The sequence below is a fragment of the Mixophyes fleayi genome, chromosome 5 (genome assembly GCF_038048845.1).
Source record: "Mixophyes fleayi isolate aMixFle1 chromosome 5, aMixFle1.hap1, whole genome shotgun sequence".
Taxonomy (NCBI): domain Eukaryota; kingdom Metazoa; phylum Chordata; class Amphibia; order Anura; family Limnodynastidae; genus Mixophyes; species Mixophyes fleayi.
Genome location: NC_134406.1, coordinates 116,957,455 through 116,973,598, shown reverse-complemented (window position 1 = coordinate 116,973,598; position 16,144 = coordinate 116,957,455). Strand labels below are relative to the sequence as shown.

The 16,144-nt window shown below is 39.7% G+C and overlaps 1 protein-coding gene across 1 annotated transcript in view; it reads left to right on the top strand.

The window, feature by feature from the left end:
* TGFBR1 (transforming growth factor beta receptor 1) overlaps window positions 1-16,144 on the top strand; it is a 75,030-nt gene that overhangs the window by 3,958 nt on the left and 54,928 nt on the right. Inside the window, exons 2-3 of the mRNA XM_075212750.1 lie at window positions 10,159-10,398; window positions 10,606-10,845. Coding sequence (XP_075068851.1) covers window positions 10,159-10,398; window positions 10,606-10,845 — 480 coding nt within the window. The remainder of the gene's footprint in view (window positions 1-10,158; window positions 10,399-10,605; window positions 10,846-16,144) is intronic.

Below are 16,144 nucleotides of genomic sequence, written 5' to 3'. Positions count from 1 at the left end.
AAAATACTAGGTTTAGCAACCACTCGAAGGTAAGTAAGTAAAACGTGCACTCGCACATGTATACCATAAAGTGTTGTTGCAAAGTAACCTTATCCCTCAATGAGTGTATCGCCACTCTAACACCTAACGGAGTAATGCAGTGGCGTCATTTCTTGAAACATGATTCGTTATTTCCTCCGTCAATCATTTTCTTGTTAGGGGATTGGACGGTGTGCATATTTTAGCTTCCCGAGACTGTTGCTCGGGTTACCTCTGTGAGAAAGCAAAGTGCGAAACGTACGTCGAGGCTTAGTGGCGTCATATGTGACGTCGCAAGCACCCGACAGTGGCATCTGGTCCGGCTGTGTATGCCGTGGCTAGCAATCCCGTACATTTAGTAACAAGCGCTAGAGGTATTTCATTTACCCTCATATTAATAAGCGCGTGATCGGGATGCAGTGATTTATATTATAAGCTATAATTGCATGTATGAACCGAGTTTTAATTGACGTTATTTCCTTGGGGACCGGAGTGCCTCCATCTACTCTTTCTCTCCTCTTTTTGATTATGATCAAAGTATACATTAGAGTGCACCCCATCTTTTCTGTGAGGTTACATTAAGTACCCACTATAGATGAATGGTCCTAATTTTTGTGTGCGACCATACTTTTTGTTTTGTATGTAGTTTTTCAACCTGATCCCACACCATATGACCCGTTAGTCAGTGAGGACCAGATTTGAGATGAGAATTTTTTAATATTTTATACAGCTGTCTACTATTCGTTGAGCACATTGAAAGTCATGGCGACTGAGTACCTTTAGCACGTAGGGACACTTATTCTAACATTAAAACTGTGAAAATATAGATGTTTATACAGAGGATGTACATCTTCAGTATGCCAACTATACAGAGTCCTTTGTCTGTGACTGACCCCCCCCCCATCTCGCTGATGTCTTTAGCTTTGAATATAGTGCCAAATATGATCTTGCTTGCTGATCACAAATTTGTCTGTGTTGCTGGTTTAAGTGGTGCACATATGTCTGTCACTTACAGGATGATGCTTTGTGTTCTTGCAGTCTTTATATACAATGAAAAAAAAAAAAAAGATGCACCCTCAATAATGACCCTATTTAAAATTGTCATTCTACCTACAGTCTAAATTATGTAGCTGGTGTTGCCCTGAATACATATAGCAAATTACAGAAAAATGAAGGCCAAGAGTTTTTAGTTATGTGGCGGCTCTGATTCCAACATAATACTAATTCAATGTTGAAACTCCTATATTTTTTGGGTAAATTATCAATGTTCTATATTTCGCTTAATTAATCATGTCTTTATTATAAAAAGGGAAAGGTTGGAAAGACTTGAAAGCACACCAGTCCTCTAATAAATAATTATAATACTTGTTTTAAAATTAACTTTATTTCATGTTCATTAAAAGTAATAATCTTCCAGATACAGGTGTCGAAATATTTTAAAACATGTTAGTGTAGAAAATGTGTGTATATAGTGATTTAAAAACCATGAACCCATAAGTAGCTGAATCCCCCCCCCCCAAAAAAAAAAAATCTAATTTCCCAGCCCCTAACACACTTGACATTTCGAATATAAAAACAAATAACTCTTACCTCCTCCTGGCTGGCTGGTGGGCAAGGCTACAGTCCAGATGTACTGATATCTGACTTAGAATGCTGTCCAGGCTTCACTGCTGCCCATGAGCAAACGCAGGATATCTAGAGGGGGGGAGGCTCCAAATGTTTGATGCTTTTTTTGTTGTTGTTTTGTTCTGAAATCTCTCAACTGTTATACACTGACATGTCACCGGCTGACCGACAACTTTTCTCACACATACCTATCTGCCCACTAGCTATTCTCATCTCACATATGCGACCCCTTGCCCATCAGCTTTTGTCACATATGCTAGCCGCAGAACACCAGCTTTACTCACATGCCTCCTTGCCCACCAGCTTATCTTTAACATAAACCGTTGCCCTAAGCGCCCTAGCCAGCGTTTTGCCCCCCCCCCCTGATATTTATTATTACTTTTACTGAGCATGAAAGAAATTTAATTTTAAGACAAGTATTGTAATTATTCATTAGTGGATTGGTGTGCCTTTGAGTTTTTATAGTTTTTTTTTTTTTTTTATTATACTCTCAACCCCTCCACTCACACACACTTTTTTTTTTTATAGTGGGGTTAAAGCAGCATCCCAACATATTCAGTCAGTTTTCACTGGCCTACTGCTTCTTGGTATATCCCTAGATACCTCATGCATATATGGCAGCTCCTCTGTTTTAAGGTTAAGGACTACTTAGATATTTTCTGCTCTCCACTTTAAAATTGTTGCAGAGTGGGGTATGAGCAGAATGACCAATATGAAGCTGCAATTTCTGGGATTACTGCTTCTTATTGGTCCACCTTGGCACAGCCCACTATGCAGGTTTAAACAGCCCCAGGATTTTTGTCATGGGTTGTGAGACAAACAAAGTAGTATTTGGGGGGAACTTGAATTGAACAACCCACAGGATCCCAGTAAAGCGAGTGCTGTGTAGGGTTACTATTTTACTCTACCTGTTAGTGCAACATTAATATTTAGATGCTTAGCTGGATGTGTTTTAATAGGCAGCTTTAACTTTCTAGGAATTTATCTTCCAGCTATTCCACTGTGTTTTGTCTTTCTATCTGGAAGTGTTTGTATATGCATGCTGTGGCAGATGTCCCTCAGAATCAGTCCACACAGACAAGAGAACTGCTAAACATTCTGAAGAAATAATGTAATTTAATTAACAGTTGTTTTTGTCTTCATCTGAGTATTTTTATTTTATCTGGTTATGGTTTGTGCTGATGTATTTAAATTTTTAGTGTTATATCCTTTTGTAATGTTGGTTAATATTTGATGCTCATTGTAAAGTAGTAATGTGTTAAAACTGGCTTCCGACATTATATCCTGTACTCAGTTTGTGCTGTATATTCAAGTGTTCAAACAATGATATCTTTCATCAAACATTCAGTATATTTGGGAGATTTAATTATTCATTTTTTATTTCTCATTTATAAAGTTTTATTTTGATAAAATGGTGCATTTAAAAAAAAAAAAAAAAAAAATTAATAGTCTTGGGTATATTAACAATAAAAAGAGATGGATTGATTTACATAGAGGCTAGTGATAAAGATATTTATAATTTCTCTCCTCAGGAGTGCAGGTGTGCATAGTGGAATTGCAACCCACTTGTCCACTATGGTGTATGGAGAGAACTGGAGCAACGTTTGTCCAGGTTTTTGCTTAGTGATGAAGCAGACTAGTCAAAGAAAACTATATTCTGTGTTATGAAAATATAAAAATAAAGAAAAATAGCAAACTCCCTATTGATTGCAGGGAAAAACTGCAGTAGTTGGGTATTGACATTTGTAGCCCTACTTAAGGAATCCCCACCCTTTACTGTACTCAACTGTATGGAGGATCATCAATAATGTCTTCTAGCACTAACAGTTGACGATCTAGGCACAGGGAAGCTAGTCTGCGATGTTGGTGTACAAAGGGTGGACAGTTCCTTCCTCTCATTGACTGTTTGGAAACAGTTTATGCATAAACACTAATGTGCTAATGGTAATTGCAGAGCTCTGAATAACAGGAACGGCTAACTTATGTGCTGTAATGAACTGCAGAGGACACATGTTTACTTGATTTAGAGGGCTTTGATTGCTGACATCATGTAGTTATGATTAAAGCTGGTGTCACGCCTGTGTGATGTATTTTTGTTGTTTTACTTAACGTAAGAAAAATGTTAGCGGGGAAATACTGCTCTTTATTTTATATTTGCACTGCTTTTAATTCAGCTTGTGTGACATTTTTTAGTGATTTATCTTCATTACAAAGGACTTGATTTCTGCAGCTTTTTTTTTTTTAATCGGCGAGGTGAAAACACTACATGTATTTGAGCGTTGAGACACTTTTCGAACAGTGTGTCAGCAAAGAGCAGATCTCATAGACTTTCCTCATATCAATTAATAGCGACACATGTTGTTTTTTAATGACTTGCATACATTTTGCTTCAAAAACACATTTAAACTGAGAGGTAGTTGGAAGTTTTAGTCCAGTTATAAAATCAAATGAAACGATAGTGTGCTTTCGGACAATAACACATGATCGTGGGAGTGTGTACACTAATGCAATATCGGACCTAACATTTGTTTATCGTGGGATTGGCCTGATAATCAGCTGAAAAAGCTGTAGTGTGCACCTAGCTTTTTTTTTTCTGAGTACTTGTCTGATGATTGAGTTTCTTATTTGGGACTTTAACTGGCTAAATAAGAATCTGGGGCCTGATTCATTAAGGATCTTAAATGAAGGGGATCCTTATTTCAGTCTCTTGGACAAAATCATGTTAAATGCAAGGGGTGCAAATTAGTATTCTCTTTTGCACATAAGTTAAATACTGCCTGTTTTTTTCATGTAGCAAACAAATATCAACTTTAAATTTCAGTGTACAAATAAGCTATCAAGTATTTGTGTGTTACATGAAAAAACAGGCAGTATTTAACTTATGTGCAAAACAGAATACTAATTTGCACCCCTTGCAATTTAACATGGTTTTGTCCAGGAGACTGAAATAAGGATCCTCTTCATTTAAGATCCTTAATGAATCAGGCCCCTGGAGCCTGATTCATTAAGGACTCCCTTCCTCCATGTTTATTATCATCTACATCTAATATTTTACTATGATTACCGGGACTTTGGCTATTTGCCCTATGTATTTTGAACTCTGGTTCGTTGTCTATTATTCCGGACTGCACATTTGACTTTTGACCATTGGTTTTGGGAACTCTGCAGCTGGTTTACACCCTCCTATTGGGACATTGTTTATTTATTTGAAATTAAACACAAAATGGAGAGAATTAATGAAACACAAAATTAACCTGGCAACAGATTAGGGTAATACATTATTAGATTTGATTTGGAATCTCCCATCTGAAGTGGCTTAGTAATATATCTATAATGTATTCCCTTGTATGCAAACATTTTATGTACTCTGTATATGATCTTGAAGTTATTTTTTGTAATTTAAAAGACTTTGTACCTTGTGTTTGTATGTTTAGATAACTGAGGATAAATGAATGGTTTGTTGTTAATGCACTATAGTGAAGTCCATGATTGCTATTTACTTGGCATTTAACGCATAATGGTGGGCTACTGGACATGGAGGTCAATATATGTGTAATACTTGGGCAGTATAGAACCCGGTCAAACAAAGGAATTGTCTGACTTGCTCTTACAGATTTCTAGTTCTGATGCAATGGCGTCAGAAATTCTAGTTCATTTTAATTGCAATAATGAGTAACCTTCATATGGTTCAAGCTGGGGTATGTTTGTTTTATTTATCATGCTAGTTCACCTTTTCTGGCTGTTTATATAATAATATAGTAATTTCTGCTGAATGGTATGTAATTATACTATAACTTTACACTGACTGGGCCCAGACATCCGTTTTATTGGGTTGGCCCCAGGCCGCTTTGCTTTGTTTTTATGTTGGGTTTGCATACGGGGATAATTGTTCTTCCACGTAATGAATATACACTTTATATATGCTTGTTGATTTTTGTTAACATGCAGCTTATATTTTTCTTTATTTCCTCTTTAAAGTGGTTTTGTAAATTAGAACCAGACAGTAACTTCTACAAAAAAGGGAAGCTGTCTTACATCCCCCACTATTCATTTCTTACAGCTTAGACAAGTCATAAGTCACGAGTTGCGACTATTTTGTATGCAATTCAATTACTGATTTATTCTCATTTTATATCGACTTAAGTGCCATCCAACTTTGCTTAAATACCAAACTTCCTTGCTGTCCTTAATGTTTGCAACATCTTGCTTGTCTGTTAACAGACAACATCTAGGTTGGCAACCTTTTTCTTTCAGTGTGCCGGCTAAAATCTAGAGAAGCCCAGATGTGCCAATTTTGGGTGTGTGTGTGTGTATATATATATATATATATATATATATATATATTTATATGACACACACACACACGTAAAGCAGAAAGAGAACAGGTAGCGCTCTACTCTATATGGGACAAGAACAGCTACACTAAAGGGATTACCCCTCCCCTAGTAAACAACTGAAATAATATAGTGAAAGCGCCCAATTGTCCTTTGAAAATGAGTAAGTGATGAAGTGGAATACAGTGTAACTAAAATCGGGGCTTGTATTGAAACAAGCTGACAATGTTATTTAAGTCAGAGTAAAAAACAGGTAGGAGTAAAGGAAACCAAACATTTAATATACCATATAAAAAGTTAAAACTCACTATAAAAAATGACATACATAATCCGTTAAAATAGGTGCTGTTGACACATATGAATCGGGCACATAAAAAAACATAATACAATGGTCAATAAAGTTCATATACGATCAATGGGGTCTTCCGTGATTGAGCCCAAGGAAGAAAATAATGTCAGGATTAAGTCTATATATTGGTCCAATGTAAAACAGTCTTTGACCAACCTTAAATGATAATCCATAGGAGAGAAAAGAGTCCAATGATTCCTTCTAGGGTAACGAGAAAAGGGGATCCCCGTATGAAATAACAGCACTGAACGCGCTTACAGAGATGATCCTCAGAAGCAGTGTAGTGTAGATCAGCGGGAGAAAGACGTCACAGTGGAACGCACGTCGCTTCCGGAATGGCGTCAGAGAGAGGGGGCGTGACCAAACGCGTTTCATTCGCTCAGTGAATTTCCTCAGGGGAGACCGTGAGTGAGTTTTAACTTTTTATATGGTATATGAAATGTTTGGTTTCCTTTACTCCTACCTGTTTTTTACTCTGACTTAAATAACATTGTCAGCTTGTTTCAATACAAGCCCCGATTTTAGTTACACTGTATTCCACTTCATCACTTACTCATTTTCAAAGGACAATTGGGCGCTTTCACTATATTATTTCAGTTGTTTACTAGGGGAGGGGTAATCCCTTTAGTGTAGCTGTTCTTGTCCCATATAGAGTAGAGCGCTACCTGTTCTCTTTCTGCTTTACGTGTGTGTGTGTATATATGTATGTGTATATATATGTATGTGTGTGTGTTAACCCATGCATGATACTCATGCATTCCAGTCGAATCAAGCTACTTAAGGTGTTAAAAAGGTTCTTGTCATGCATTTGGGCCTAGCCCAGGCCTCCTCAGGGGAAGAGCGTTGCTTCCCGACGCAAGCGCCCTTTTTTAACGTGGTTTTGTCCACGATACCACCTCATCATTTTTCTCCATCACCTCATCCTTCATCTTCATCGCCACATCCTTCATCAAGCTACTTAAGGTGTTAAAAACTCACCCCCGGCAACCACCAACCACTCCCAACTGTCACTTCTCCTTTAAGAAATATATAGGTCCGTGTATAACTCTGCCCAGCAGGTGGTGCTGCAGCTTGGTTTTTTTTTTTTCACACACGCCACTAGGCATTTATATAGTAGATACACACACACACACACACATTGTGACGAAATGAGTGTGATAACCCTGTAACCATTCGGTTTCTCTCTTCTCAAATAATGTGGATTATAGCAAGTACTTTTTATAGCCCATGCTTTTGTTCCCCAGCTCACCAGACTACAACTGCATTGTCCAATAACATGTGGCTAAGGGGACATTGTAGTTCAGTGTAAATATGTATATTGTGTATTGTATATTGATGACTTGCAGTAAGGTTGCTAATCATTGTCTTTAAAGTGAAGCCAGGGGAATTATGGGTAGGGATAAGGTTATAAGATGCTGGAGTGGAAAAACTAATTAGTGTCCATTGTTCTCGCCAGGCTAGTCCAGACAGGCCTTCTATAAGGGGAGGTTCTGTGGAAGGACAGCTCATCTTCACTCCCCTCTCCAACCCCCCCCCCCCCACCTACTCCAGCACTGACAAATGGTTAAGGAGAGTAGACCCAGGGGTTTGCAGAGGGAGGGGAAAGACTGTGGACATTAGACCCAAGATATAAGGAGTCACTCGAAGGGGGGGGGGGTGTTCATTCTGAGAATTCATTGATGAAGTGCAAGACTAGTTTTGAGTTGTCGTTCTCTAACTAGAGTCTATATATGCAGCTTAGAGAGATCCATGGGTCGTGAAGTCTGGACAACCTGGTGACTATAACTCCTTAAACTAGTGGGGTAAGGAAGAGATGATGTGGTAAACCTGCCTGGCATTTATTTACTGTGTGTACATATTATTCTAGTGTTTGTATGACAATAAATATACTGTTGTATTTTTATAACTGCATTTGCCTGAGTGACTATACGAATCCTAGAAGGTACTGGGTAGACTTCCCTGGCATAGGAAGGCACCCGTGGGTGGCCAGCCAGTGTGAAGTGGGTAGCATTGGGCCAGATAAACCTGGTATCTTCACATTTTTGGTGGCAAGCAGTGGGGTCACTCAGTCCCAGGTCCTCTCTAGGTAGAGCTGCAGGTGAACTGTATCGTGATACATTCCAGGGCTCTGAAAAGCAGTTAGCACTAGAAACCAGTTACCACATTATCCTGAACTTACTCCTAAGGGCTTTAAGGTAGAAAGTGTCATGAAAAGCGTTGTGGGCTTTAGACGAAGGAAGATGCCGCCTAAGTGCCGATTTGATAAGGGGAGGTGCACCCTGCCAGAGGAGAGCGGAAGCTGATGGAATAATATATAATATGCGTACCAAACGTCCCATGTTCAAATAGCTTCAAAAGTGATAGACAGGAATTATTTCCTTGGGAACATCCGTATTCCAATGAGAGAACACTCCTCCAATGGCAGTATAGTAAATGGAAGAGAATACCATGTAATATACAGTATAAATTTTAATAAAATAGATAAACAATGAACTCACATGTGGTTCAGGGAGAACAGCTGATTAACGGCAAGGCTCAACGCGTTTCGTCTTGATCACCGCAAGACTTCCTCAGGAGCAAGGTTTGCAAGGTCTTCCATTTACTATACCGCCGTTGGAGGAGTGTTCTCTCATTGGAATACGGATGTTCCCAAGGAAATAATTCCTGTCTATCACTTTTGAAGCTATTTGAACATGGGATGTTTGGTACGCATATTATATATTCTCCATATATAGATGTGGTTATAGGCTTTCTTGGCTAAAACGTATGCATCCGGGTTACTTTTGGAAATCACATCCTTTAAAGCAGTGGTGTTTCTAGCTGCACGAGGTGTTTTACTCTATACCTTACAATATTACGCTATGTTTGCCTTTTCTGCATTATCTTTTATGAGTTGAGATCCAGAGTCACAGTTCTCGAAGAAGATCTACTCTATCCCAAGATTATACATCCTAATCTGACGGTACGCATTTATATACGCACCCAGGCCATTACTATCCCGGTATTACACTATGAGGCGCCTGGCCTGTGCTTTATTTCAGTGAATAATTTCTTCTGGATTGATCATCTCGATACAGGCTTTTATGTGGCTGCCACTCACACATGAGTGAAGTGACTGTGGACTATTAATATATTGGGACTATTTTATTACTATATTTGATACTGCGAAGTGTATGAATATTCTTCAATACTTACCGATGTGGTAGATAGCGCCAGTGTGTATCAACTGTTGTGTTATATATAATATAGTATATGTATATATATATATATATGTGTATATATATATATATATATGTATATATGTGTATATGTGTATATATGTGTATATGTGTATATGTATATATGTGTATATAATATATATATATATATATATATATATATATATATATATATATATATATATATATATATATATATATAAAAATATGTGTGTGTGTGTGTGTGTATAAAAGCTGTTTTCTTTTTATGAGAGAGGCGTTCTAAAGTTGTAGGAGTTTGGGCTTTTGATTTGACTTATACCTCTTTTCGAATTTTCGTTTGCACTGGTGTCTCCCCAGAGCTGAGTGTTGTCGTTCACCTTATAAGCTGTAGGCGAACAGGTGCAGAACTTACTTCGCTATAATGCAGTGTGTGTTTATTTATTCGTACATGGACAGGGCCAGTGATGTCAAAGCAACTCAGTCTCCACTTATTGACCTGTATCAGATCCCATCAGGACACTGATATACTCACTATGTGGGCACAAGGCTGATGTATATAGTTTTGTGTTGCTATTTTACTTAGTCTTTTCTGTAGCCTTGTACAGTCATGTTCTCTTGTGTTTCCTTCCAGCATTAAAATGTTACTGCGACCATTGTGTGAAAGACAACCAGACCTGTGTTACTAATGGGCTGTGCTTAGTATCCGTAACACAAAGCGATGATAAGGAAGTCTATAACCGCATTTGCATTGAAGAACATGAACTTTTCCCTCCAGACAGACCATTCGTGTGTGCTTCCTCTAATGCGGTCGTCCCTAGATCTTATTGCTGTAATGAGGATTTCTGCAATAAAAAAAGTCCACCTCCTATTGGTAAGATCAACAAACAAACTGGTAATAACTGTAAAAGTCTTAAGTGGTTGTAAAAGAAGTTGTGTAAGGTTTGTTAGCAAATTATTGCTTGTTTGGCCAAATATAGTAAATTGAAAATACACTTTGTTTTGCTGATTATACATACAGTGTTACAGATCTTTATGCAATATAAAATAATGCATTTTTTTTTACTATTGTTTCATACAGTTCCATCACCGAAGCCTGTCACCATCTTTTCCCCAGTGGAATTGGCAGCTGTTATTGCTGGTCCTGTTTGTTTTATTTGTATTTTACTCATGTTAATCCTGTACGTCTGCCACAACCGCACAGTTATTCATCATCGCGTTCCAAATGAGGAAGATCCTTCATTGGATCGACCCTTTATATCTGAAGGAACAACGCTCAAAGATTTAATATATGATATGACAACCTCAGGATCTGGTTCAGGTAAAACTCAATTTTTCTGTGTAAGATTGGTAGGGTTGAAAACACAATCCAAAACTATATCCTACTAGCAAAATGTGAGGTATTAATTATTTATGATGCAGAGGTAGTGGAAGGATGCACTTGACAGTGGAATAAGTACGAGCTGCAATATGGACGGGGTAAACCAGTCCCCTAAATTAGTAGAGTGCAAAAATGGTCCAGCTGCGCTCAATACTTAATGTACAATATAGAGCTAAGCAAAATGGTGTAAATGCAACAAATGCAAATGACAATCTAGAATTGGGTGTCTGTGGATGGGTCAGTAACTAGTCAGTACATGAACAGCCAACAGCATATACAGCAATGAAAACAATGGCTAAGGCAAAGAAATAGAAAGGAAAGAACCGGAGTTCAAACCAAAACCATAAACAAAAACAGAGCCAGACAGTTCAAAACAAAACAAAAATAACACAAATAACAAACGGACAAATCCAAACAGATCGATGGCCAAAGTAATCTCAATCGAAACGGCCACTGCAGACAACTCAGGTAGTGGTATTGTGGGTGTGTAGCGGTGCCGGATGTGCGCGGGTACTACACAGAAGTAAATGCAGTCAGTGGTTGTTAAGAGTGGGCCAGACTGGAGGCGTATGAAGCACTATGCAGAGATCACTGTAGAGCTATGGACCGCTCAGATATCCAGTGTTGCTCACTTGTGTATTTACCTTATGAAGGGTGTAAGTTGGCTCTGAGGTGGGTAGTGGTCTGCGGCATGTGATGACTGGAAGCTCCCGATGTCCTCCGCGATGCGGTGGATCACTCTACAGACTTGAAGGCTGTGATGGCCCGTAATGTCACGAGGGTGGATCTTCTCGAATAGCCGTGGATGTCAGTGTACAGGACGGTGAGGCGCTGTGCGCTCGGCGGATGGTCGGAAGCGGGGTCGGTAAGCCGGTGTTGAGTGGCGTTGTGTGCTGCGCAATGCCGGTTCGAGGTAGGGATAAGAAAGGGAGAATCTACATAGTGAAGCACTGCATATCGGTTTATTCTGAATACAGGAATACACTTACATCAAAATAGCTTGATATATGGCACGTAAACTGAGTAACGATTACAGGTTGCAGGAGATAATAGTGGTGTCACCGACGCGTTTCGTCCCAAGGGACTTTCTCAAGGAGTTGATGTTTCTGTATTGTGTTAGGGTTTATAAGGGGAGGGTCAGAATCTGATTGGGTGGGGATAATGGAATTTAATAGGTCAGGGTACTGTGGGCGTGACCATCGGTATCGAGCCTTCCAATGGGTAAGTTCCTAATCGGCAAGACTAGGGATTGTGCAGAATTATCGATGTGTGTAGAAACTTACAAGGATAGAATGGTAGAATCCTTGTGCACAAATCTCTGGTACACAACCACATACCACCAAAAACACTACAACAATCCTTTATAAATCAATCCTCCGCACCTGTAGGATTCTACCATTGTGGTAGATGCATGGGATGCAAAAACATGCATTTTGGATCAACCAAACCTGTCACCAGATTCCTATCACAGGTCACTAAACAGCAGTTCCCCATCAGGGATTTCATAACCTGCAGTAGCACCCATGTCATTTACCTACTAGAATGTACTTGCAATCTCCAATATGTGGGAAGGACCACAAGAGCCCTGAAAGTCAGAATAAGTGAACACATACGCAATATCAAGAAGGGGTTCCTGCAACAGTGTTCCAGAACACTTCTACAAAATACATAACTCCAATCCAGAAGGTCTGAAATTCACAGCCATTAAACAAATCAAAAGTAATTGGCGGGATGGAGACATTTTGAAACATGTAAATAAAGAAGAAGCCGCCTGGATATACAATCTGAAAACCCTCAATCCCAGGGGTCTTAATATCGATTTCGATCTCAAACCTCTCTTGTGTTAATTCAAAACCTATCACACCTACCCCCACCAGTATTTCCTCTGGGTCCCATTCCCCTGCATCCCTGGATACTGTACACCATTCCCAACTCAGATGCTGTTATTCATCAGCCTTAAAATTGCCTATAGAAGTCTATTCCCTTATCTGATATGCACTCTAGGTGCACACCACTGGTGCCTATTTTCACCAGTTACTCCTATGTAATTTTCTACATATGTCAAAAACAAAGACCTATGACATCAGATGGAGTTACATATACCAGAATCTAAATGTAACACAGGCGCATATGGTTTTACTTCATTCAAGTTTTAATGAATTTAATGTTTTCTGTTATCCTTGTAAGTTTCTACACACATCGATAATTCTGCACAATCCCTAGTCTTGCCGATTAGGAACTTACCCATTGGAAGGCTCGATACCGATGGTCACGCCCACAGTACCCTGACCTATCAAATTCCATTATCCCCACCCAATCAGATTCTGACCCTCCCCTTATAAACCCTAACACAATACAGAAACATCAACTCCTTGAGAAAGTCCCTTGGGACGAAACGCGTCGGTGACACCACTATTATCTCCTGCAACCTGTAATCGTTACTCAGTTTACGTGCCATATATCAAGCTATTTTGATGTAAGTGTATTCCTGTATTCAGAATAAACCGATATGCAGTGCTTCACTATGTAGATTCTCCCTTTCTTATCCCTACCTCGAACCGCGCATGCGCAGCACACAACGCCACTCAACACCGGCTTACCGACCCCCGCTTCCGACCATCCGCCGAGCGCACAGCGCCTCACCGTCCTGTACACTGACATCCACGGCTATTCGAGAAGATCCACCCTTGTGACATTACGGGCCATCACAGCCTTCAAGTCTGTAGAGTGATCCATCACATGCCGCAGACCACTACCCACCTCTGAGCCAACTTACACCCTTCATAAGGTAATTACACAAGTGAGCAACACTGGATATCTGAGCTGTCCATAGCTCTACAGTGATCTCTGCATAGTGCTTCATACGCCTCCAGTCTGGCCCACTCTTAACAACCACTGACTGCATTTACTTCTGTGTAGTACCCGCGCACTCCGGCACCGCTACACACCCACAATACCACTACCTGAGTTGTCTGCAGTGGCCGTTTCGATTGAGATTACTTTGGCCATCGATCTGTTTGGATTTGTCTGTTTTGTTATTTGTGTTATTTTTGTTTTGTTTTGAACTGTCTGGCTCTGTTTTTGTTTATGGTTTTGGTTTGAACTCCGGTTCTTTCCTTTCTATTTCTTTGCCTTAGCCATTGTTTTCATTGCTGTATATGCTGTTGGCTGTTCATGTACTGACTAGTTACTGACCCATCCACAGACACCCAATTCTAGATTGTCATTTGCATTTGTTGCATATACACCATTTTGCTTAGCTCTATATTGTACATTAAGTATTGAGCGCAGCTGGACCATTTTTGCACTCTATTAATTATTTATGAACAATTATTTCTTGTTTTATGTTCTAGTTTGAAAGCATAATACACTTGATCCTTTAATAATTAAGTTCATCCCATTTGACATCCTGGGGGACATTTATTAAAACCGTTACATTGGTAATTGTGAAGAATGTGATGCTGCTGATAACAGCCATCAGTTAGTTTTAATTTTCTTGCCTCTATTTGACAAATGACTTCCTGGTTATAGCCAAACCACCTATTCTCTTTCATTCTTCCAGGGCAACTATGGGTTTGCTTCCGTTTTATTTAGCTAGAGACAGGTCTAACAGAAACATCCCCTCAGAGTCCATATATATGCCATCTCCTCCCCTTCCTTCGCGTCTTTTTCTGTCTCTCTGGATAGACAGGTCACCTATGTAGAAGTTTATTTTTCTCTGTAGAGCTCTGTAGTGTTCCAGCTCCAACCCTGTTTTGAATTGAAAATTGTTTTTGTTTCATCTGACCTGCTCCCTGGTACCTTCAACCAGGGTGAGCAAATAAACATCACTTGCTTCAAAGACCTGCTTGGAAACTTTTCTATCCATGTGTCCTACAGATTAGACCCAACTCTAATCCATTCCCAGCTGTTTCTGAGGTTTGAACCCAACTTTCCGGTACCACCGCTCTGCCCCACAGCCCAGCAGCTCTGGCCAGTAGATAGGCCAGGGGGGATCTATCCACAGCAACCCTGATCCATAGGAAGTGGTCAGAGGTACCAGCCCAGGTACACTAGTAACGGGGTACACTCGCAGCGTCAGTTACCCAGAAGAAACCCGGTACTGGATGCCGGTAAGGAATCCATCCAGTGGTGGTGGCAGCATTTGTAAGCCCCTCCTACTGTGGTTAGAGGGCGCATTTGGGATAACGAAAGGGAACGGTGGCAAAGCAAGCCCAGCCGTTTCCCAGAAACAACAGACTGGGCGGCATAGGCGGTCCATCCTGTCAGTTAGTCACATTAGTAGCAGAATAAAGGATACAAAAAAAAGTCGAGATATGATCCTATTTGGATGACATTCTTGTAGTGGGCTAGTCAGAACCGCCAGGTAACAAGGTTCTCACAAGAACATGGATGGGTGATGAACAAAATAAAGACTCTGCTTCTACTAACTCAACAGATAAAATTTCTGTAGATGCCATTCAAATGAAGGTATCATTCTCAGAAGAAAGATTTGCCAAAACTTTATATCTGGCAAGTCAAGTGCAGTTCCATTATCGGGCAATGGTAAACAACTGCAAATTTTTTTCTTCAACAATAGTAATTTTGTGGGCAAGTTTGCACTTGAGGCATCTCCAACTGGAGCTCTTGTGAAAGTGAGGAATCGCAAAAAGTTCTCATTGGACCAAACCATAAAATTGTCAGAAAACCCCATGAGATTTCTCAATCAGTGAAGAAGCACAGAATTAATGACAAAATGAATATCCCTTCCAGAGTGGTTGATACTCGCAACAGACTCCAGTGCGACAGAATGTGGAAAGCACAAGGTGCATATTCAGAGTGAAAAGTAATTGCAAATAAACATCTTGTAAATGTGACAAGTTTGGAAAGCAGTTCAGCAATTCCAGGCTCAATCATAAAGAAAACATTGAAGAATATACTCAAGTAACAGAACCCTGGTGGCCTTCATAAATAATCAGGGAGGAACTAGAAGCCTGGCAATGATGGCAGAGACAGCAAGAACCATGATTTGGGCAGAAAAAAGTAAAAGTGGTTTCAGCATTACATGTAGCAAACAACCAGAACATACTAGTTGACTACCTCAGTCGCACACTAAGTCATCCAGGGGAGTGGAGTCTTAATCAGGAGGTATTCTAACTGCTAATAAACATGTTCAGGCTTTCACAAGTAGACACAATAGCTGAAGGTCTTGCCTTAGCCACACTAAAAGTGCAAGTGTCCCCACAAAGTATCATGCTGA